At 51.6% G+C, this 23,799-nt stretch overlaps 1 protein-coding gene across 16 annotated transcripts in view; it reads right to left on the bottom strand.

The window, feature by feature from the left end:
* Positions 1-2,218: 2,218 nt before the first annotated feature.
* Positions 2,219-23,799, bottom strand: part of Cacna1b (calcium voltage-gated channel subunit alpha1 B) — a 183,122-nt gene continuing 161,541 nt past the window's right edge. For 14 of the 16 annotated variants that reach the window (XM_078048834.1, XM_078048833.1, XM_078048839.1 and 11 more), the window contains 8 exons: positions 18,565-18,672; positions 17,943-18,055; positions 16,917-17,044; positions 13,614-13,749; positions 13,403-13,519; positions 12,032-12,236; positions 11,499-11,746; positions 8,361-11,169 (listed from right to left, as the gene is read on the bottom strand). In XM_078048834.1, the coding sequence (XP_077904960.1) occupies positions 10,639-11,169; positions 11,499-11,746; positions 12,032-12,236; positions 13,403-13,519; positions 13,614-13,749; positions 16,917-17,044; positions 17,943-18,055; positions 18,565-18,672 (1,586 nt within the window). In that variant the 3' untranslated portion in view covers positions 8,361-10,638. Of the gene's footprint in view, positions 2,748-8,360; positions 11,170-11,498; positions 11,747-12,031; positions 12,237-13,402; positions 13,520-13,613; positions 13,750-16,916; positions 17,045-17,942; positions 18,056-18,564; positions 18,673-23,799 lie in introns of those variants that run through there. The other 2 variants (XM_078048847.1, XM_078048846.1) reach the window with 2 other exon arrangements.

The following is a 23,799-nucleotide window of genomic DNA, read 5'->3' as shown; positions in this document are numbered from 1 at the left end:
TGCAAACCTTAACAGGAGGGTGTCTGGGATCTGCAGGCCCCAAGGCATTCTGGGGAGTGTAGTCTGGCCTTCTGCCTGCACTGCCCTCACTGTGGAGTCCTCTGGGATCGCAGGCTCACAGGCACCTGGCTGACTCCAAGAATTCTGGGTAGTATAGTTCAGTTTTATACCCTGTACTCTTACCTTTGAGGATCCTGAGAGCTGCAGTTTCCTAGGGATTCTGGGTAATGCAGTCCAGTGTTTTGCCCACATGCCCCCATGGGGAGGTCCATGAGAACTACAGGCCACATGCTTGCCTTGGTGCCCTAAGAATTCTAATAATGTAATCCAGTTTCCTACAAATGTGGTTGTTAAGATCTGTAAACAAGTCAAAATAACACCTGGTATTTTGCCAGAGAAATGTTAGAGTTTGTAAACAAGTCTGGATGGTGCCTGGCAAAATGCCAGAGGGAATGGTTTGAGAAGTAACAAAAGCGAGCCATTAAGTGTGGAGATTCCTTATTGGTTGACTAATGTATCTAGTTTATGCTAATTAAGATAAGCTGTGTGGAATGTATAAATAGCTCTGTTGTCCTACAATAAAGGGCTCCTACTCCTGCTGTATCATAGTACAGAAGTTATTCGTCACCCCCCACACACACCCCCACCCCCCACACACCCACACACCCACACACCCCCACACCCCCACACACCCCCACACCCCCACCCCCGCTAGTTTGCTGCAGCCGGACTGCAGCAATGGTCCCCACTGTGTAGGCCCCTGGGAGTTGCAGTCTGCTCACTCATTTAGGCAATCCTCCCCAAGGATTCTGGATAGTGTAGTTCAGTTCTCTACAGTGCAGCCCTCACCACTGAGGAGACTTGGAACCACAGGTCCCTGAATGTTATGGGTTATGTATCCCAGGGTTTTGCCCACTCACTACAGAGAGTTCTAGGAGCTATAACACTGAGGATTTGTGGGTAATGTGCACTATTTTTGATCAATTACCACCAAGGACCCTGGGAGCTGCAGCCCCCGAGGATTCTGGATACTGTATTCTAGCAGTTTCCCTGTGCAGCCCTGTTGAGAGGAACCCCTGGAGCTGTAGACCCCATGTTTTTCCTGGTAACCTGAGTTTTTTTAGGTAGTGTGCTCTGCCAATGCAGCTCTCACTACAGAAACCTCTGAGAGTTACAGGGATTCTGAGCACTAAAGTCAGGTAGGTCTTCTGCCCTGGCAGCCCTCACCCCAGAGGCTCCTGGGAACTGCAGGCACCCAAGGGTTATGAGTACTGTAGTTTGTCATTCTGCCTGAACAGTCCTCGTGGCAGAGGTCTCTGCAACCTGCAGGTCCCCAAGGGTGTAAATCTGTCATTTGGCCCTTGCTGCCCTCACTGCAGAGGGTTCTGGGGACTGAAGGCCCTGAAGAATTCTGCGTAGTGTAGTCCAGCATTCTGTAGCCCAACACTCACCATGAAGACCACTAGAAGTTTCAGGCCATATACTCCCAAGATACCCTTTGTTAAATGGGCAAATTGCAGGACATAACTCATAATCTTTAGGGGTAGGAAGCTCTCTGAATTCCCCACCATCGCAAAACCCTACCTCTAACTGTTACCATACCCCTGGCCCCAACTATAATTAATCCTGAGGGTTTTGTGTGATGTACTTCCATGTTTTGCTGGCTCTCCATGGGGGATCCTGGGAGCTTCCACCTCATTGGGATTATGGGAAATTTAGCCCAGATTTGAGTGCTGGGTGGAGGGGTGTGTGTGTGTGTGTGTGTGTGTGTGTGTGTGTGTGTGTAGGGGGTAGTGTTGTGGGGTCTCCTGCAAGCTTCTGCCCCTAAAGATTGTGGGTAATGTAGTCCAGTGTTTTGCTCACACACATGGAATCAGAAAAGGTAGCTCTGAGCGCCCCCTACCAGCCACTGTGGGCAGCACAGGACCCTCAGCACTCTGTTCAGCGGTGACCCCACAACCTCTCCTGGCAGTCCCAGTGAAGCTCTGAAATTAATGATTCTAATTAGTCCAAGCCATGATTTTAGAAATAAAATGGCAGTGGAACCCAACATCCAATGCCTTGATCAGAATGGATAGAGAAAGAAGCAACGAGCACGGCTGATAAACAGAAGTCCACTGATTTCCTATATATCAGCAACGAATGGAGGAAATGTGAATTTGAGAACTAGAGTAAGAAAAATTTAAATAATACCATTTACAATAACACATCCAAAGTGGAAATTTTAAAATGTCTTATATTTTCAGAAAACCCTGAAACAATGGAAAGAAATCAAACAAAGCATAAATAAATGCAGAAACATTCCTTCTTCAGTTTTCCACAATTAAAATGAAATTCTCTCAAACTTGATCTGCAGTTTCGGTGTGATCACAGACAAACCTGTGTCCCAGTGTTTCTGAATCTCTGAACCTAGAATAGATGACACTGACTGCAGAAGGACCATCAAAGAACTCAATCACCTGCATCCCAACCCCTGTTGGAAAGCCAAAGCAGTGAAGAAAATTCGCTGCTGTGAAGAGACAGACAGAAGATCAATGGAGGTGAGGAGAGAGCCCCAAACATAACCACTACATCTAGCAGCTGATATTCTGAAGAGACAAAGACCTTCAATTAAGAAAAGAGTGTCTGCTGCACAGATGGTGATGGAGCAATTGGAAACCGTACAGGAGAAATGGACAGAAGCAAATTTCATAATTCACATAAAACTCACTCAGAATAGTCCACAGGCTTACATGTCAATTGTGCAGCTGTAAAAAATCATATAAGAAAATATGCATGACCACATATTCACATATTTCATTATGAGTTTTTAAATACAGCTCAAAAAATCCATGAAAGAAAAACTGTTAATGTGAACTTTATTAAAATTGAATATCACCAAGTACAGTGGCATATGTCTGTCTCACCAGAGACCCAGAAGTCTGAGGCAGGAGGATTGCAAGTTTGAAGCCAGCCTGGGCAACTTAGTAGGGCCCTATTTCAAAATTTAAAAAAAAATGTAAACGGGGTTGGGGATGGAGCTCAGTTGTATAGCACCCCTCAGTTCAATGCCTAGTACCAACATATTTAAACATATGAAAATTTCTATTCTGTGAAAAATCACATTTAAGGAAGAAAAATATGAGCCATAACATGGGAAAATGTTTGGAAAATTCATACCTAAAGTAGACTAAAATCCTAACTATACTAAGAAAATCAATAATAACAATATAATTAAAAACAGGTAAAATATCTGAAGAGATAACTCATCAAAGAAGATATGCAAATGGCAAAGAAGTATAGAAAGTTGCTCGGCATCAGCTGAAACAAAACACACGGCTCTGATGGCACTGCCCACGTATTAAGTGGCTAAAGCCTTTTAAATACAGTATCAGCTGTGGTATATGGAACAAGAATTCATTCATTGCTGGTGGAATGCATAATAGTTTATCACTTTTTTAAAGTTTAATAGGTTTTTCCAAAGATAGATATGAACTATGATCTTAAGAATTTAGACACTGCTTTGAAAATATGTCTTGAAAATATCTGTCGAAATACAGCATGAAATTACATACAGAAGTTCTGTTCATAATGGCTAAATTCTCAAGGAATCAAGATGTCCTTCAACAAGTGAATGGATATCAGACCCACCGAGGCCCTGGGGTCTCTGAGCTCCCCAAGGCCCACCTAGCCTAGCCTTATTCTTGATGATAAACTCTGAAAGGTGCAAAGGCCCCAGTCTGCCTCTTGGCTCACGAGAGCCTCCTGGGGAAGGACAGCCAGACCTGGAGGCAACTCCAGGAGCCCCCCGTGCCATGCCTGCCAGGGAGGACCTGGAGGCAGCTGCTGCGATCCACCTCCAATTAGCCTGGAGGACCTTATGCTGCATCCTCATTCCCCCAACTCAACTGCTTACTTCATCCCCTTCTACAGGGAGCAACCACAGCCTGAGCCTGGATTTTCTTAAATTGTTTGTTTGGTGTTACAGAGAGAACTGTGCCCTTATAAAGCCCTGATGGAGTACCATTGACAGGTCCTGGATCAGCTGTGGGCTGGCTCTATGAGCCCCTATCCAGGTCTGGAACTGAGCACAGGGAGAAGGGAAGGGCTGGGCAGCAGGTTCAGGACCCCTGCTGGGGCAGAAACCTCATCCTCAGCAGGCCTACCTTCCTCTTCCTCCAGGAAGCTCTCCTGCCTCCCACACAGAGGCCAAGCGGCACCTGTGCCAGAACACTCCATCTTCCCTCCATGTGCCAGCCTGGCATCCACACAGGACCCAGTCTCCCAGGCCTCTCAGCGCACCCCCATCCCTAGGCCCTGTGCTCACAGCAGTCTGAACCAGGGTACAGGTGCTAAGGATAAAGCTAACCCCTGACAGCATGCTGCCCGGGGCCTTCTAGCAGCTTCAGATTCTAGACACCTAGGAGTGTTAGAAGCTAGGTCTTGACTGTGTCTCGTGTCCTTTGTGTGTAAGTGGGGAGCAGTGTGTGTGTGTGTGTGTGTGTGTTATGCACACACAGGTGCATGGTATGTCGTGGCATGTGTAACAGTTGGGGAGAGTATGTGTATGCATGTGTGCTTGCACATGCGTGTCCATACATTCATGACAACTGGTGCCAGTAAGGGAAGGAATGCACCCCTTCCTCCAAGGGAATCCTAGCTTCTAACACTCCTTCTATAGAAAGAGAAAAAATACACCTTCTTCGCTTAAAAAGATTAGGAGAAGAAATGGAGCGATCCTGTATTTCTTAAAACACACACTCAGTTGAGATCCAGCCCAAGTCAGGGAGGACTGCGGGGCCACCCCTGCAGCCTGGACAGGGGCCTTCCTTCCTCCCATGGCAGCCCTTCCTGTGCTGCTGGAGGGGGCTGGAATCAGTGCCAACCCGCCCCCCAGCAGAGCCAGGACTGAAATGTGCTGAAGTTTTCCTCAGAAGACAAGTTGAGCAGTGGAGGGTGTGGAGAAGGAGGTGATGTTTGGCACTCAGGACTTTGCTGCCCATGGAGGAAGAGCTCAGCTTCTGGGCTGGACCTGATGCTCATCCCTGAGGTGAGAGCAAGGCGCTCAGTCTGAAATGTCCCAGGGCACAGCACGGAAGGGCCAAGACTCAGAAGGCAGCTGGGGTGCTTAAAATCAAGTTGGTTCCATGGACCTGACTCTGCTCTTCCCACCACCCTGACCTTGCCTGAGCCCAGCTGCCCTGGGTCTTCCAGCTCTGCCCTCCAGTGCCAAGCCCACTCCCCTTGGCACCTCCCTGTCATCAGGGTCAGTATCTTCCCACCATTCCTCTCACTCAGTGTTGGAATGACTAACGAGGAAGACTGGGAGGAGGACCATATCTGAGTTCAGGGACAGCCAGCGTGTTTGTTTCCCAGGGCAGCAACAAAGCCCTGAAACACGTGTCACTTAAAACACACGCACACTGTCTCACAACTCGGAGGCCAGAATTCTAAAATCAAGGTGTTGGCAGGGTTAATCTCCCTTTGAAAACTGTGGGAAGGGTCCCTCCTTCCTCTTCCAGCTTCTGGTGTTTGCTGGCAACCTGTGCTATCCCTTGTCTTGCAGTGTTAGAAACAGCACCCAGCGATGTTTTTTAAAGCAGGGGAGCAGCTGTTTTCAGGATTCTCACATAGATATAGAGACCTCTGTAATGGGGTCTGTGGAGATGACCAATCAGAAACGTGAGAGAGCCTCTGACCAAATTGACCCCATAGCACTCTTGTCTGAATGAGGGTGAGCAGCCATCACCAGGGACCGTCAAGACAAGAGACCCAACCAGAAAGGGAGGAAGACAAGGTATGAGGAGGAGCTTGTGCTGGTGCTCCGGAGCACTGGATTGTACAAGGAAGGGCGGACGCGCACAGATGGGCCCAGGAGAGTGTTTGGAACCTGATAGAAGTTTGACCAGGCAGAGAATCTCTGTCATTTTCCTGTCTTGTTCAAGAGAAGATATTCTTTTCTTTGAAAATGTCAAGTCCATTTTCTCAATTGGTTATTTTTTACTTATCAGGGATAAACTGAATTGTGCCGGGACTTGGTCACAGAGGGTATTTCTTAGATGGTGCTGGCAGTCACCATTTAATGAGGAGAAATTTCTACAAAAATAAAGAAAAACAGACTATTACTGTGGAGGGAGGCCCAGTGTCAAGTCCCGAGAGCATCCAGCTGCAACTCCTCCTGCTGGGCTCGAAGACGGCAGTGGCAGCCCAACAAACGCCCTGGGTGGCAGCTGGAATGTCACTGGCCATGGCTCTGAGTGTCTTGGCTCACCATCTGAGGGACCCCACAGCAGCAGGTGTCTTCTGTGATCTAGAACAGGCGCAAAGCTCTGCTCTGCATGTCGGCCAGAGCGGGAGCCTGTGGGGAGGGCAGTGTCATTTCTGTGCAAAACTACCTTCACTCGGAGCTTCACTGTCAGACTCTCCTAAGCCGTCGCCACACTTAACTCTTCTACTTAACAGAACAAGCTGAATAAATATGGAAATGTCTTTACTAATTTTTCCTATGAGAATAGAGGGAATTGGCTGGATTGGATGGGTGAGACTGCAACACCCCAGAATGCATGATGCTACGGAGAAAAATTGCTGAAGAGAAAATGTGTGAAACCACCTGGAACTGCATTTCTTCTTCGTAAACAACCACTAGAGATCACTTAAAGGCATAGGGACCCAAGGAGAAGTGCAGAACTCTGAGCACATGACAACTGGGCCCAAACCCTGGCACTAAGAGTTTTCACCAAGTGAACCTACCAGGCTCAAGTAGCTTAGGGTGACCCCAGCAACATTTCCACCTCCACCACCTCCATTAAAACATTTGCCTCAGGAAAAAAAAAAAAACAAAACAAAACAAAAAAAAACATTTGCCTCAGGAAAGCTCAACATTGCCAGGAAAACTTACCATGTTCTAACCCATACCAGATGACCGGCCCTGACCTCCCCTTCTTGAAGTATTTACTAAAAAAGGCTTGCAACTGAAAATATGTTTCTCTTGCAACACAGAAGGGCCTCTGAGAATGTGATTGAGAAGGGGATGGGGTATCTCCCCATGCTTGAAGAAGCTAGAATCCTTACTCAGGCAACTATCAGCAACAGCTGGCCTAACTGCCTATGTACTGAGACAGGTGGGCTCTGAGGGAAAAGGAGAGGCTCTAGTAGATGGAGACCTTTGGTAAGATGAACGAAACTTTCAGTGCATGCTTGCAACAAATAGAACATATTAATGTACAAGTCTCCAGGTTCGAAGAATTGCACAACACGCCCCCAGATGACTTATGGCTAGACTGTTTCAACAGAGGAGGAACATCCTGAACTCAATGCAGTGTGACTGTTGTGAGACTGAATTCTGAAGAAGCCTAAGGACCTGCACTTTTCTCCCCTGGAAAGTCACACACACAGGGAGCTCACCTTTGGCGTGCCTCAGTCTCCTCCCTGAGGGGCAGGCAATACACTCTGCCTTGGGGTGCATACACCTTTGCTGCCCTTAAGACCTTTGCTTGTGTCTCACCTCTGACATATCCAGGCTAAGATGAGGTCCCCTGTCCTCACAGGGGTGCCTCCTCGATCCCTTTGGTGACACACTGACCCTCTGCCTCTCTACCTTGTTGACTCTCTTGAACTCAAACCCTTCCCCTCCCTACTTTCCCCCATTCAAAATGTCAAACCACCTGTGCACAAATGAGAATGGAGCTTAGCTTCTTCCACCACCTCAGTAGTTACTGGATGAAATGTGTTCCCAGGCCTTCAACTGACAAATGCCTATATTTATCTCTGCTATCACCAGGAGTGGGAAAAGAGAGAAGAAAAAGCAGTCAAGAAAACCACCTGTTTCAGGAGCCTGGGTTTAAGAAATTGGACGTAAGAACCAGAGACCACTATGAGGAGAAACTGCAGCTCAGGAGCGAAGCCCCCAGGTCTCTGGGAGTTGCAGGATGCTCTCCACCTGTGCCTGTGACAATAGGTGTCCACTCACCGATATGTGGAGATCCGAAGTGGGCCTGGAGGCCCCTGGGAAGGACAGTCCACACCCTGTGGAGGCCAGGATCCCCGCCCACCCTAACCCAGCCACACTTACATAGGCAGGTCCAGAATGTCGCACTTTCTCCTGCGCCTTCCTGGCAGGGTGCCCCGCCCACTAGGTGCGTCAAGACTCATGCCCATGTACCACAGGCAGCATGGCAGGGGTTTTGTTTTTTATTTTTTTTTTTTTGCTAAGTTTTTATTTTAATCCAAGGACTTTGCTTCATACAAAATATCATTGTAGAAACAATATCAGAATCCAAAGTTTGGCTTGTAAATATTACTCAGGCAGCAAACAAGTCAATCACAGGATTCTTTTTTTTTTTTTTTTAAGTAGATACCAGTTATGTTCCATGGTTGGGTCAGTCTCTCCCTCTCTCTCTCTCTCTCTCTCTCTCTCTCTCTCTCTCTCTCTCTCTCTAACACTGTTGTTAAATATAAAGTTTTGCAACAAACCTTCAATTTATATCAAATATAATTAAAAATTAACAAATGAGTACATTGTATCAAAAAGTAGGAAGATATACACTTCATGCACATACTGGAATAACATATATATGTGTATATTCTACATGCACACATGACTTGTTCAAGGTCAGCCGCTGCTTGACAGGTTCCAGATGCAGACAGCTGGCTGATGCATTTCAAATTTGGCAACTCACTGTAAGACTTCAAGGGAAACAGACGATAGCTTGAAAAGAGACAGTACAGAAACAAACCCGAAGTCAAAAAGGCAAGCCCTGATGTCCCCTTCCCCCACCTTGCAACTGCCATGAATGCCAATGCCTAGAAGGATCCAGGCCAGCCAGCTAGGTTGTGTGGGTCTAGAAAAGAGGGCTCTTGACCCAGGACTGCCCAGAGAGACAGCTGTGGTTCTACATGGAATGTGTGCATTCGGCACCCAAGAACACGGGCTAGGGCAGGAACAGAGACAAACACCAGTATCAAAATGCACAGCCCTCTACTTGCCACACAAGTGCAGAGTCACATGCACAGTCCAAGATTCCTGCTTAATTTTATCCTATTGGAATAAAATATTCTGCTAATTGTTAAGTTTCAGAGTGTTGTGCCTTCACATAAGGAAATTCTATAAAAAGGTTTGGTCACAATCATGCTGAAACCCCAGACCAGGCGGTGGGCCTGTGTGTTTGTTTCTATTGAATGTGTCTTTTGTTGCATAGCCCTATGGTTGTCGACACCACTCAGTGACACACCTGCACACGCCCGTCACCTGTGAGCACACACGCACACACACCCACAAAGCTTCTTTGAGGAGACTCATGGGGTAGGATCCAAAAGTCCCAGAGAGGTCCTCTGAAGTTTCAAGACACGGAGGACACGGCCACGGACTCACCCACACATGCCCAGTGGTGAGCCACTTTCTCTTTGGAGAGCGGCCATGAGGTCAGGTTTTGTTTGGGTTGGGACCCCTGCTGGGCTTGCACACCCAGCCTCAGCCCAGGAGTCACTTCTCCCCTGCCAGTCCCCTCCGGCAACCTGCTCCCTCCTGCCTGATGGCCCGACACACAGCCCTCGGTCAAGTCTCCCCTCCCCACGGGCCCTTCAATCTCCTCAGCCTTCGGTGAACACTTCACACACAGAGATCACGCCCTCCTTGGCAGGCATCCGTCCCTGAGAATCAGACATAGAACAGACTGAAAGTGCCTCACTCAAGCACATGCCCTGCAGCTCTGCGGCTTCCTAGAACCTCCTCACTGCGGGAGGTTCACAGGGCAGTCACCTGTCACCAATTGTGATGTGCTGCTGTCGTCCAGGGCTACCAGCTTTCTACCTGTTGGCCACTATGAGCAGTTTTCACACAATCCACCCGATGGTTCAGAGGACTCGCCCAGCGTGTGATGCCAGGAGCCAGAGGTCAGGCACTTGGTCGAGCGGTAGAGCCAGGGCAGCCGGGGAAGGACCGAGCTGGGGAGTCCACACAGGAGCACATAGCAGTGGAGACCTTCCTACAGGTTGGTTTTTAAAGTCAACATTTCCTCCCCTGCTTTTCTATGTTCCAGATCAAGTATACAGAAATGACAGTGAAGGGTGCTGCAACCAGAAGCCGACAGCAAGAGCATTCTCCAGACTTAGTCCCTTCGGGGCAGCAGAGTCCAGGGACAGATAAGAGTGTGACTCTACGCCATCTGCGGTTCAGTGGCAAGAGCAACAGCAGTGTGTGAGCAGGAGGCCTGCTGCCGGCCACAGCTGGGCTCTTTCCACGCTCTCAGGCGTGCCCGGCCCGCCAGCACACATTGGGATGTGAGTGCTCCCCACGAGACTCAGGCCTCCTCAACGAGGTTCTGGGCACCTGCTCTGGATGCTGGAGGCCAAGACCTGGGATTTGGACCCATCAGGTCTGTCTCAGCTCAGCCATGCCCTGCTTAGGCTCTGACGTGTGGCATGAGACCCAGGGAGGCAGAACACGAGGGGTTAGAGAGCCATGTCCCTCTAAGAAGGGCTTTATTAGTCCATCCAGTGTAAAAGAGGAAGAAGGAGAGAGGAACGGGAGCCTCCACCAAGGAGGTGCATGGCGGGCCCCTCCTCCTAGGGCTGCGGCCCTGAAGCCCAGCATGGATGATAAAACTCATCAACGGGAACCCGCAGGTGCCTGCCACATTGAGGCGCATGGTCTCCGTGCAGCTAGCACCAGTGGTCTTGGTCTGGGTGGTGGTAGCTGTGCCGCGCCCGGCTGCCAGTGCCGAGTCCCAGAGTGCAGTGGTAGCCGTTGGGCACACGGCGGAGAGGGTGGGACTGAGAGGTCAGGGAAGACACATAGGAAGTCCTGGAGGAGCGGCCTGAGTTGGTGGCCACGGCCTCCTCAAAGGTGAGTGTGTCCTCAGGCAGGGTGTGGGCAGAGGCCTCGCTGTCCATGCGCTGCCCCAGGTAAGGGTCAGAGCTGATGCGAGAGCCTGGAGCCAGGGGCTGGCTCAGGGGGTCTCTCTGGAGCAAAGCATTGTGTTCAGAAAGCCCACGGCTGAGCCGGCCTGGGGAGAAGGCCGGGAGGCCACTCTGAGCCCCAGCAAAGTGGACAGGGGAGGAGTTGGCCGTCTTGTAGGTGATGCTGGGGCGGGGAGTCAGGGGTGTCTGGGGGAGCTGCCTCCGCCCACCTCGGCCCGGGGTGCTAGCACCAGATGTTGACAGCAAGGGGCTCCCGTTAATTGAACCACTACCCTACACAAAAAAAGAGCAGCAAACAAAAAATAAAACCAAACCAAACAGACACAGTGTGCAGCACAAGGCAGCAGGGGTCATGAGGCAGGAGGGAGGGCAGTGGGGGATGGCCCTTTCCCATAGCACAGCAAGGCAGGAGGTAAAGAAGTGGTTGGGAGAGCAGCAAGCCCCTGGCACAACCACGCAGGGACAGCAGCTGGAGTGCAGGCTGAGTGGGCAGCAAGGAGCAGTGCAGCTCAGGCCCTTCAGGCAGCAGGCGGCAGGCAGAGCAGGGCGGCTGGGTGGTCTGGGGAAGGAGTTGAAAGGGGCCCACACACCCTGCCACTCACCTGTGGTGGGGGTCCCGGCTCCCCTGCTGTTGGGGACGTGGGGTGGCTGCTGAGGGAGGGCTTGGGCTGAGGGTGCTCACGGCCTCCAAAGCGGTCACAGGAGTAGAAGCGCTGCTTCTCTGAGGAAGAGGACGAGGGCTGCCTCCTCTCCTGGGACCGGCCTCGCTCCTGCTTGCGTTCCCGTTCCCGCCGGCAGCCTGTGGGCCCCTCTCCTGGGGGCAGGCTGGGCCCTGCAGCGCTGTTTGGTGCTGGCCAGGAAGAGGAGAAGTCAGCTCAGTTGGGCCCAGCATAGGCAGGAAGACCTTTCCAGACCCAGTCCTCACAGGGAGCAGGACACACCTCAGCGGTGCTGGGGAAGGGAAGCGGGTGGCATGTGGTCCTGACTGGTCCCCAGACCTAGAACTCACTCCTCTTACTCTAGCCCATTTTGGGGCCATGAGAGACACCAAGGAAGAGGATTCCTGTGGGCTGTTGGGATCCCCCAGATCAAGCCACAGCCCCATAACAGGCAACCCAGGCCCCTCCACACGCACCGCCATCTGTGTCGGCATGCTGGCTGGACCCCTTCTCCAGGGACCTCTGCTTCTTGTCCCTACGGCGGTGGCAGCGATGGTGGTGGTGATGTGGTGCCTGGCTGGGGGGAGGGCGGTCCAGGGTGGTGTTGCAGAGGTGGCCCCCGTGTGAGCGCTGGGCCAACGTGGAGATGGAGCGCTTCATGGGGCTGGCATCTGGGGCTGGCTGTGGGCAAGGAAAAAGGACAAGGAGGTGCGTGGCCTGGGCCTGGGGAAGCACAGGGCTGCAGGTAAGGCAGGCCCGGGGAGAAGAGCAGCCCAGGCCCAGTCAGAAGGAACCTGCTGGGAGTCACAGGTGCCTGGCGCTGTGTGCAGCCAGGAGTGGGGCCACTGGCCTAGGTAGAGAATCCCAAGTGGGGCCCAGAGCTGCCTAGGGATCATTTTCCTCAATCTGTCAGAGAGACTGGTCCCTGAAGCTGCCCCCAAGCCTGCACTATGGAAAGCGGCTCTCCCTGTGGGGCTGGGGCACAGCCAACCCCCATGGAGGATGAGAAAGCTGCTCTACACTTGGCCACTATGGGGGCTTCAGGGCAAGAGGCAAGAACAGCAAGAAGAAAGAAAGGATAGTGAGGGTCAGGGTGAGCACCGGTTAGGCTTAGGTTAGGCCACGAGTAAGGACATGCAAAGAGCAGAAGAGACAATGTCCCGAACCAGGAGCCACAGGAAGGAGGTGTGGGCAGCAGGAGGAGACATGCAGCCAGGCAGCCCTGAGTGTCAGGGTAGGGGCTCAGGCCCCCGCAGTCCCTCCAAGCAGACCCCTCTGTGTCCTTGGGAAGGTGCTTGTCCCAGAATGCACACAGAGACTCAGCCCCTTGAGCTAGGTACCCTGCTCCTTAGTCACATGCACCACAGACGCAGGGGTCCAGAAAGACAAGAGGGTCAGGGGCCAGGACAGGCCAGGTGGGCGGAGGAGGCACCAGAAACCGTTTCCTGGACCCAGGCAGTGGCTGTGTGGCCACAGTGGAGTCCCAGGGAGGGCATAGATGGGGACACAGTGCTGAGGGGACACAGAACTGGGGAGCAGACACCACAGCTAATAAAGATGGAGAATGGGCGGTATGGCAGATGGGGAGGAACACAGATCAGGGACCAGGTCCTTTACGTCCCCTAAAAGGCCGAGCACATGCAAGAGGTGGACTGCCCTGTGCAGCCCGCAGTGCCCTGGAGGACCATGGGGCTACAGTGTCAGGCTACAGGGGCTACCCATGGAGTCTCCTGTGGGGCTGCTTGGGGACCCTGCTTCTCCCCACCCTAGGTCTCCTCACTCAAAGGACTCACGGGGTAAGGCCCTCACTCACCCTCACCCTGGACACACCCCTCCGGACTACTCACCTGTGTTTCTGCTGCCAGGCGGGGCATGGAGGCAGCCCGGCCCTGGCTCTCCAGCCCAGGTTGGGGCTCCCCATCAGGACCCCTCAGTGCCATGTTCTGCATCTGTACATCCGCAGCCTGGGGGGACAGCAGCCTCCTAGTCACACCCCACAAGGCACGGTCTTACCCACCCCCACCCCATCTCATGTAACCCCCTCCAGGGAGGGCTCACCAGTGTTCCTGGCTGCCCCACAGGGATCTCTGCTGAGTGGCCACGTTCCAGGGGTGCCCTAGCCTCATAAAGTGCATCCTGGGTCCTCTGAGTGCCCCAGGACACGGACTCCTTGATGCCACTCTCTTGAGTTTGTCTGCAGAAGAGAAGAAGGATGCTCTGTAGGGACAGAACACAGGCTGCAAAATGCCTACTGAGGAGTCCTCACGGGCTATCCTCAGCAAGGCCAGGGGTTCGGCCACCTCTCCATGTGAAATGAGTCCTCTCCGTCATAGGAGCCCCAGCCTGGCTGTGCAGGCTGGAACCAAGTGCAGGCCCTTTGCAGAGCTCAGGCCCATGACAGTCAGAGCTGGGGGGGCGGGGGGCTCCAAGGGCAGAGAAGCCTCAGAGTGCTCATTCTGAGGGAAATCTGTACCTGTCACCTCCTGATCCAGGGACAATCAGCAAGTTCCTCAAGCCCACAAGGGCTCATCTGTGAAATGGGTGCAGGGCTTGTCCCTCCTGACAAACGGCAGACGCTGGCCCCAGTGCTGGTCCTGGGCTTCCTTTCTCAGGGGTCCCCTGCTGGCAGCTCCTGACTCGCTGAACCCCAGCCTGAGGGCCTTCCCAGCTTTCTGCTGTCTGCTCAGGCATCCACCCACATAGGCCTGCTTGCTCCCGACCGACCCTCACTATGCACTGGGTCTGCTGGGAGAGCTCCCTCGCACTGGTGATCCTGTCACAGACTGCAGCACGGCCCCCACTGAGCGCAATGGAGAGCGCCAGCCTTGCTGACCACAGTGGCGATACTGGCAGCAGGCCAGACCTGCCCCTGCAGGGTTTCTGGGAGGAATGGCCTCCATCTTCCAAGGGTTTTGCAGGCACCCTCCACACTGAGTGTGTAGGCAGCCCCTGAAGACTGGCACTGGGAGGACAGCAGGGCTGGACCTGGATCTGACAAACCTAGTGAGCTCAGGTGCTTTTTTTACCCTCTAAGAGCCACATCTGCCACCTGCAGGGTACCTGATTCTGAACACCTGGCCCAGAGCAACCCAAGAGACACACCCCCATACGCCCAGGCACATACCTACACTCGTCCAGGCACAGGCTCCCCAACACTCACCAGGCACACCCCATACACACACACACAACGCCCAGGCACGGGCTCCCCAACACTCACCAGGCACACACCTACACATGCCCAGGCACGGGCTCCCCAACACTCAGCAAGCACACCCCCGCCGCACACACGCCCAGGCACAGGCTCCCCAAAACTCACCAGACACCCCCCCACACACACACACACTCACCCAGGCACAAACCCTCACCCCCCACATGCCCAGGCACACATGACCCCCCACACACACCCAGGCACATACCCTCCCTTCCCCCACACACCCAGGCACACATGCCCCCCACCCCACATGTCCAGGCACACACACTCTCCCACACACACCTGGCACACACCTGTAAGGATTCTTGCTGTGGAAATGTACAGGACAGCATTCCTCTAGTGAGCAAACTCCAGGAAGGTAATCGGCACCCTTTTTCCACCCTTGGAATATTTTGCAGTTTCCCCAGGAACTAGTAAGATAACTAATACATGTGCAGTGCCTGGCTGCTGTGGCAGTGCCCTGCCTGAGGAGGCTCTGTGCTAGAGTCTTATCAGTCTCCACCCTGTCTCAGGCATTCAGCTCCTGGGAATAAAGGAACTCTCTCATTAGACAACCACAATGTTTCATCAAGCTATGCTCAGCCTGAACCTGTCCGCGAAACAGTAACTTTAAACAATGGATTTTCTTGAGAGCTACACAAAGCTCCTCATATTGCACATTGCAACTATAGTTTGTAACTGAGGAATAAGGTGCATATTGTTGCTAACTCTGTAACCTGCCTAATGACGCAATGAACACTAATGCACTACTGATGCCAGTGACTAATATGACCTGTTGATAAAAATAAGGCTGGCAACTTGAACAAGGAGCTCGCTGCCTTTCTGCCATCCTGCCACTTTGACTCTGCACCTGGATTCTGTCTCCTTTTGATCTTCTTATACACACCCTCCCCTCCACACACCCAGACACACATGCCCTCTAACACACACTACCAGGCACACATGCTAACACATACTCATGTACACACATGCACACATCTGTATACACACTCTCTCCATAGACACACATGCACGCACATGCATACCCTTGGCACATGTCCACACTGTCACATATGTTCTCACACACTCAAGTTCATTCACTCTTACATACTCATACATCTGTAACACATACTCTTACACACAAACATACAATGAATCATCTGTTTAATTGTAAATGCAAACCTGGAGTCCCCAACCCACTTGCAGCAAGGAGAGCATAGAATGGGTGCTGTAGGGCTGGGCCAGGCCAGGACGGCTCTTCCTCATAGCACTTGAACTCTGCATCCTCCTCTGCACTGCCCACTACCCACAACTGGACACAGGCCTGCTGTACAGTGCTTGGGTGACTAGGTTGCATTCCTCTGGGCAGGAGCACAGGTTCTAGCAGGGTCTGCATCCTGGGTGCCTGCCACTCATTGAGCCAGTGCAAGGCAGCTGGGCCCACTGGTGATGACAGGTGACAGACAGCATACACCTCACAAACCAAAGCTGTCCAGGAAGCCTGCAAGAGCCCTGCCCCGTGGAGACTGCCCCACCCCTCAGGGAGAGATGATGGCTTTGGCACTAAGTGATATGGCAAAAGTTAAGTGATAGAAAAGACATGACCGATCTGTGTATGAAATACAATAACCTCAGAAATCAATTCCAAAATGGGGATCTAGGACAACATGTGGAGGAGCCAGGAGGAGAGAACACTGACAGGCAGACAGAAAGGGTGGGCTTGAGGTGGGGCAACAGCTTCTGATGGTCTGCAGGCACCAGAGCAGAAGCTGGAGGAGAGAGAGGAGCACCTGTCGCCAAGCTGTCCTAGCTGGCAGCTCTATGCTGCTGCCTGAAATCGCAGGAGTCACCTGCAAGTCCACCCACAAACTTGGCGAGTGGAGAACCACTCATGGTGACGATTATCCCAGGCTTCCCTGCAGCACACCAGAGGGCATCTGGCTGCACCCACAGTAGAGTGGGCAGGTGGCCAGGGCCAGTCCCTGAAGCCAGGATGGGATCCAGGGGCTCCCATCCTTGGGAGCCATCAAGGTTCCCAATGAGCCCCTCAGGGAGCAAACCTGAGGCCAGCAGGAAGTGAGAGCCAGGCAGGGTAAAAAAATGGAATTTTGCTTCCTCTCCCACTGGCTCTGGGCCCCCTGCAGCCCACCCCATCTGCACATGGCACTCACATGGCCCCACCATTGCTGAGGGACGTAGAGCTCTTCTGCCGAAGGAAAACCCGAGCTCCTCGGAGTACAGCTGGCTGCGTCTGCTCCAGGGTGGCCTTCAGAGGGTGGAACAGGGACACCGGGCCCATCTGTGAAGGGCACAGGAAGAGGGACTGCTCTAGGGGCCAGCCTGGTGGACCTTGACGTGCCCTCAGCATGGAGGTCGCACATGGCATGTGATGGAGCCAGTTCCCACCCAAGCCCAGCTCAGAGCTCCCTGTCCTACAGTGAGGGGCCCCTTGCTTTCCCTGTTCCGCCTCCAAAAAAGAACATGTGATCAGAGCAGTGGGTGGGGAACCCTCACACCTCCTACAGGTCTGCCCCGTGAGTGGCTTTGGCAGAGCTCACCACTCCTGAGAGTCAGGGTCCCTCCTACAAGTCAGGGTCCAGACGGCTACAGACAGTAGAGCAGCTTCATGTCCCCTCAACTGCAGGACTGCTGCCTGGAGCTCTGGACTGGGTGTGCATGCCATGCACGGGAAGGGGTGCAGTGTGAGCACCAGGTGTCCCATCCACAGTCTGGCGAGTACCCTCGGAAGCTGTGCAACTACAAAACTTTCCAGACAGAGCCTCCATGTGCCCACTAAAGACACAGCTGTGACAGCACCAGAAAGATGGACCCAAAACCTTCCTAGTCAGAGCCATGTGCAGCACCAGCAGTGGCCCTACCTACATGCAAGAACAACAGGTTCTCCTCCCACCTGCTAAAAAACCCTCCTCAGACACTTGGCATCTTTCTCCCATTGCCTATCACAGAGCCTCTATCCTCAGCCCTCTTTCTTCTGCCCCTTAAGAGCAGCTCTCCAGCTCAGGAGCTCCATGATACCACCAGGCAACAGTCCATGGAGAGCAGGAAACTGGGGTAGAGCCTCCTCCCGCTGCTGCACTCTCTCTAAGCAGGGTGCAAATCTCTCCACTGCCCAGTTCCCAAGAGGCCAGGGCTTGTAGGCATGAGTGCTGCTTTCCTGGAATCCTGAAGCCAGGTACCTGGGATAAGCCTCCTGGAGCTTGGTGAATCTGATCTCTTGTGGTTTTGTTCTGTTTGTAGAAGTCGAATATCATCAGCGCTGCATAGACTTTCCCCACCGTCATCTCATCAGCTAGAGAGAAGAGCAGGCAAGGGAGGACTCAGAGGTGGAGGTGTGGAGGAAAAAGAGCACAGAAAACATGGGCAGAGTGAGGTAGTGAGGCAGGCCCTCTCCTTCCCCTCCCACCCCCTACATGGACTTTGGGACATGCCCTCAGGCTGAGGGACTCTCAGGCCATAGCTGCTCAGCTTCTTGAACCCTCCAGATGCTGCAGTTGTCCCACCTGGTGTGGGGCTGATGTGCCCCCACCTTGGCCACACCAGGGCCCTCCAAGATAAACTCTTCCTCTTTCATATCCTTAATTAGGATCCCTTCTGCCTTTCCCTGGATGTCTTACAATCCATTCTCACACTAGGAGGACTCCAGACTACCTCCCACATCCCTGAGCCATCCAGTGTCCCTGCCAGGGGGACCAGGGGAGAAGACCACCTCTGCAAGACAAGATACCCTTGCTTCTCCCTCCCTGCCTCAGAGGGACGGGGCAGATGCGGGTAGAGGGCATTTCTTGCCCTCCCACTCACGCTTGTGAGGTGGCACCAGCAAGTCCAAGGTCTTCTGGGGCAGATTGGCCCAAACAGAGGAGATCTCCTTCCTCAGCTCTGCGTCACACTGGTGCTGCTTTGCCCCAGCTGGCAAGGGCGATTGAGGAGGGAAGACAAATGTTAGAAGCAATCCTGAAGCCCCCCACTCAGGCAGAACTAGGACAGGCAGAGGGAAGGAAAGATTTGGGGGGAAGATGGGATGCAGAAGGTGCTGGAAGAAAAAGGCACAGTAGGAAGAAGCACCAGTGTGGAGACTGGCCAGAGCCATCTGAAAAGCACCCAGCCAGCAGGAATATGTGGGCACATGTGTGAAATGTGCCCCATGTGTGCTGCTTGTATGTGCAATGTGCTGCCTGTGTGTGCGTGTGCACTGCCTGTGTGTGCAGGGTGCTGCCTGTGTGTGCAACTGTTCTGCTTGTGTGTGCAGGGTTCTGCCTGTGTGTGCATCTGTTCTGTTTGTGTGTGCAGGGTGCTGCTTGTGTGTGCAGGGTGCTGTCTGTGTGTGCATCTGTTCTGCTTGTGTGTGCAGTGCGCTGTGTGCATGTATGTTGCCTGTGTGTGCTGCCTGTGTGCATGTGTGCTGAGTGTGTGTGAATGTGTGCTGCCTGTGTGCAGTGTGCTACTTGTACGTGAACATATGCTGCCTGTGTACAGTGTGCTGCCTGTGTACAAAAGTATGCTACCTGTCTGTGTAGTGTGCTGCCTGTGTACACAGTGTGCTGCCTGTTTGTGCAGTGTGCTGCCTGTGTGCAGTGTGCTGCCTGTGTGTGCAGTGTGCTGCCTATGTACACAAGTGTGCTGCCTGTCTGTGCAGTGTGCTGCCTGTGTGCAGTTTGCTGCCTGTATGTGCTGCTTGTGTGTGCATGTGTGCTGCCTCTTTGTGCTGCCTGTGTGTGCTGCTGTGTGCATGTGCACTGCCTCTTTGTGCTGCCTGTGCGCATGTGTGCTGCCTGTGTGTGCTACTGTGTGCATGTGCGCTACCTCTTTGTGCTGCCTGTGTGTGCTGCTTGTGTGCATGTGTGCTGCCTCTTTGTGCTGCCTGTGTGCATGTGTGCTGCCTGTGTGCAGTGTGCTGCCTGTGTGTGCTGCTTGTGTGCATGTGCGCTGCCTCTTTGTGCTGCCTGTGTGTGCTGCTTGTGTGTGCATGTGTGCTGCCTGTGTGTGCTGCTTGTGTGCATGTGCGCTGCCTCTTTGTGCTGCCTGTGTGTGCTGCTTGTGTGTGCATGTGTGCTGCCTGTGTGTGCTGCTTGTGTGCATGTGCGCTGCCTCTTTGTGCTGCCTGTGTGCGTGTGTGCTACCTGTGTGTAGTGTGCTACTTGTGTGTGCATGTGTGCTGCCTGTGTGTGCTGCTTGTGTGCATGTGCACTGCCTCTTTGTGCTGCCTGTGTGTGCTGCTTGTGTGCATGTGCGCTGCCTCTTTGTTCTGCCTGTGTGCATGAGTGCTGCCTGTGTGTGCTGCTGTGTGCATGTGTGCTGCCTGTGTGTGCTGCCTATGCGCATGTGTGCTGCCTGTGTGTGCTGCTGTGTGCATGTGTGCTGCCCGTGTGCATGTGTGCTGCCTCTTTGTGCTGCCTATGTGCATGTGTGCTGCCTCTTTGTGCTGCCTGTGTGCATGTGCGCTGCCTGTGTGTGCTGCTGTGTGCATGTGCGCTGCCTCTTTGTGCTGCCTGTGAGCATGTGTGCTGCCTGTGTGTGCTGCTGTGTGCATGTGTGCTGCCTCTTTGTGCTGCCTGTGTGCATGTGCGCTGCCTCTTTGTGCTGCCTGTGTGCATATGTGCTGCCTGTGTGTGCTGCTGTGTGCATGTGAGCTGCCTCTTTGTGCTGCCTGTGTGCATGTGTGCTGCCTGTGTGTGCTGCTGTGTGCATGTGCACTGGGAAGCCAGTGCCTGTGTGTGCTGCTTGTATGTGCATGTGTGCTGCCTCTTTGTGCTGCCTCTTTGTGCTGCCTGTGTGCATGTGCGCTGCCTCTTTGTGCTGCCTGTGTGCATTGTGCTACCTGTGTGTGCTGCTGTGTGCATGTGCGCTGCCTCTTTGTGCTGCCTGAGTGCATGTGTGCTGCCTGTGTGTGCTGCTGTGTGCATGTGCGCTGCCTCTTTGTGCTGCCTGTGTGTGCTGCTTGTTTGTGCATGTGTGCTGCCTGTGTGTGCTGCCTGTGTGCACGTGTGCTGCCTGTGTGTGTTGCTTGTGTGCATGTGTGCTGCCTCTTTGTGCTCCCTGTGTGTGCTGCTTGTGTGTGCATGTGCGCTGCCTTTGTGCTGCCTGTGTGTGCTGCTTGTTTGTGCATGTGTGCTTCCTGTGTGTGCTGCCTGTGTGCATGTGTGCTGCCTGTGTGTGCTTGTGTGTGCATGTGTGCTGCCTCTTTGTGCTCCCTGTGTGTGCTGCTTGTGTGTGCACGTGTGCTGCCTGTGTGTGCATGTGCGCTGCCTCTTTGTGTTGCCTGTGTGCATGTGTGCTGCCTGTGTGTGCTGCTTGTGTGTGCATGTATGCTTCCTGTGTGTGGGAGGGTAGCAATGGGAATTTAGAAGTGACACAGTAGCAGTTCAATCACTCATCCACTCATTCAACAATACTAAGCACCCATTAGATGTCAGGTACTGTTTTAGGTGTCAGGTCAGAAAATCAGAAAAAAAAAAAATCTAAAAACTTCCTTTATGAGTTTGTACTCTGTTCTGCAGAGTAGCAGAAAGTAAAGAAATCCAGTACATTGAACAGTGAGAAGTGCCAAGGACGGGAAGAGCAAAGTGGGGAGAGAAAAGAAGTCCGCAGAGGGCTAAATTTTGGACAGGATGGTCAAGAAGTTCCCAGGAGGAAGGCGTCATACCTGTGAGAGCTTGCAGGCAGAAAAGGGCCGCAAGTACCAAGGCCTTTGTGCCAGAAAGGGAATATGGTGGGGCAGAGGAGGGAGCAGATGGGAAGCCAGCAAGATAAATAACCTGGTTTTGTTTTCTTTAACACCAGTTTTATTAGGGCCTAATTCACATCACTACAATTCATCCTTTGTAGTTCTGCCATTCTATATCTTGATGAACGCACCCACCACCCTAATCAAGATGCACAACAGCCACATGCCCCCAGCCCTCTGAGCCCCTGGCCAGTCAGTCCTCATCCCTGCTCCCAGCCCTGTGGTTGCTGACGTGTTTGTGTCTCGCAGTTCTGCATCCTTCAGAACATCAGGTGAGCATCGCACATCTCACTCTGCAGGGTGTTTGAGACTCCTGATAATGCTGGCACTGCTGTTTTTTTCCTTCATTGCCAAATATTATTTCAGTGCGACAATGTGTTGGTTTGTCCACTCATCTCCAGTTGATGGACACATGAGCTGTTTACAGTTCAGGGCAATTGTGAACAATTGCCATAAACATCTGCATGCAGGCTTCCATCTCCTAATGAAAAGGCTGAGCCACCTAAGCATCAGCAAATTGTTTGGCAAAGGGCTGTAACATTTTGGATTATTACCAGGAACACATAAGAATTTCAGTTGCCTTGCTTAATACTGCCAATCAAGAGAGTATTTTAGTCTTATAATGGCATGTAGTATTATCTCATCTTATTAATTTTTCCAATTAGATCTTTATATGTGCTTGTGTACTTTCATGTATCTTCTTTGGCATTGTGTCTATTCACATCTTCTACCATTATTCACTATGATTGTGTTCTTCTATTTTTTTCTCGTGTGTGTGTGTGTGTGTGTGTGTGTGTGTGTGTGCGTGTGCGTGCGCATGCACACACATGCATGTACTTGGGATTGAACCCAGGGCCCTAAACATGCTAAGCATGCACTCTACTAGTAAGCCACATCCCCAGTTCTTTTTATTTTTTGAGACAGGGCTTGCGAAGTTACCAAGGCTGGCCTTGAACTTGGGAGATTGCAGGCCTCTGCCCTTGTGCTTAACTGGTTTATTTTCTTATTACGACTTGTTGAATTTTTTTTGCAATTTCAGTTTTTATTATCTATATATCTATTTATCATTAACACAACACCAAATTGCCTTACAGAAATATTATAAAAGCTTCCTTTAATTTTAACAGTGTTCAAAAGTCCACATTTCCTTATCTCTGTATAGTCCTCCTCAGTACCATCACTCATTTTAAACATGGGCAGTCCTTAGCAAGAAAAGTGAAGCAGGAGGCATCACAGTACCAAGCCTTAAACTATACTGCAGAGCCATAGTAACAAAAACTGGCATGGTATTGGCACCAAAACAGACATGTAGACCAGTGGTACAGAATAGAAGGCACAGAGACAAACCCACATATATACAGTTATCTCATACTAGACAAAGGCGCCAAAAACATTTCTTGGAGAAAAGACAGCCTCTTTACCAAATGGTGCTGGGAAAACTGGGAATCCATATGTAACAAAATGAAACTAAACTCCTATCTCTCACCCTGCACAAAACTCAACTTAAAGTGGACCAAAGACTTAAGCACTAGAACAGAGACCCTGCGCCTAATAGAAAAAGTAGGCCCAAGTCTTCACCATGTTGACTTAGGAATTGACTTCCTTAACAAGTCTCCTGAAGTGCAAGGAGTGAAATCAAGAATCAATAAATGGGATGGATCCAAACTAAAAAAAGCTTCTTCACAGTGAAGAGAGAGCCTTAGAATGGGAGAAAATCTTTATAACATGCACCTCAGATAGAACATTAATCTCCAGGATATATAAAGACCTCAAAAAATTCAACACCAAAAAAAAAAAAAACCCAAATAACTCAATCAATAAATGGGCCAAGGAACTGAACAGAAACTTTACAGAAGAAATACAATCAATCAATAAATACACAAAAAAATGTTCAACATCTCTAGCAATTAGAGAAATGCAAAGCAAAATTACTCTAAGATTTTATCTCACTCCAGTCTGAATGGCAGTTATCAAAAATATAAGCAAGAATAAATGTTGGCAAGGATGTGAGGGAAAAGGTACACTCATACATTGCTGGTGGGACTGCAAATTGGTGCAACCATTATGGAAAGCAGTCTGGTGATTCCTCAGAAAACTTGGAATGGAAGCACCATTTGACCCAGTTATCACACTCTTTGGTTTAAACCCAGAGGGCTTAAAGATCAGCATACTACAGTGATGGAGCCACATCAATGTTTATAGAAGCTCAATTCACAATAGCTACACTATGGAACCAACCTAAATGCTTTTCAGCAGATGAATAAATAAAGTAAATGTGGTATATATACATAATGAAATATTACTCAAGTCTT

Source organism: Ictidomys tridecemlineatus, chromosome 4, assembly GCF_052094955.1.
Source record: "Ictidomys tridecemlineatus isolate mIctTri1 chromosome 4, mIctTri1.hap1, whole genome shotgun sequence".
Lineage (NCBI taxonomy): Eukaryota > Metazoa > Chordata > Mammalia > Rodentia > Sciuridae > Ictidomys > Ictidomys tridecemlineatus.
Note: the sequence above shows the minus strand (reverse complement) of the source record. Positions and strands in the feature narration are given on the sequence as shown.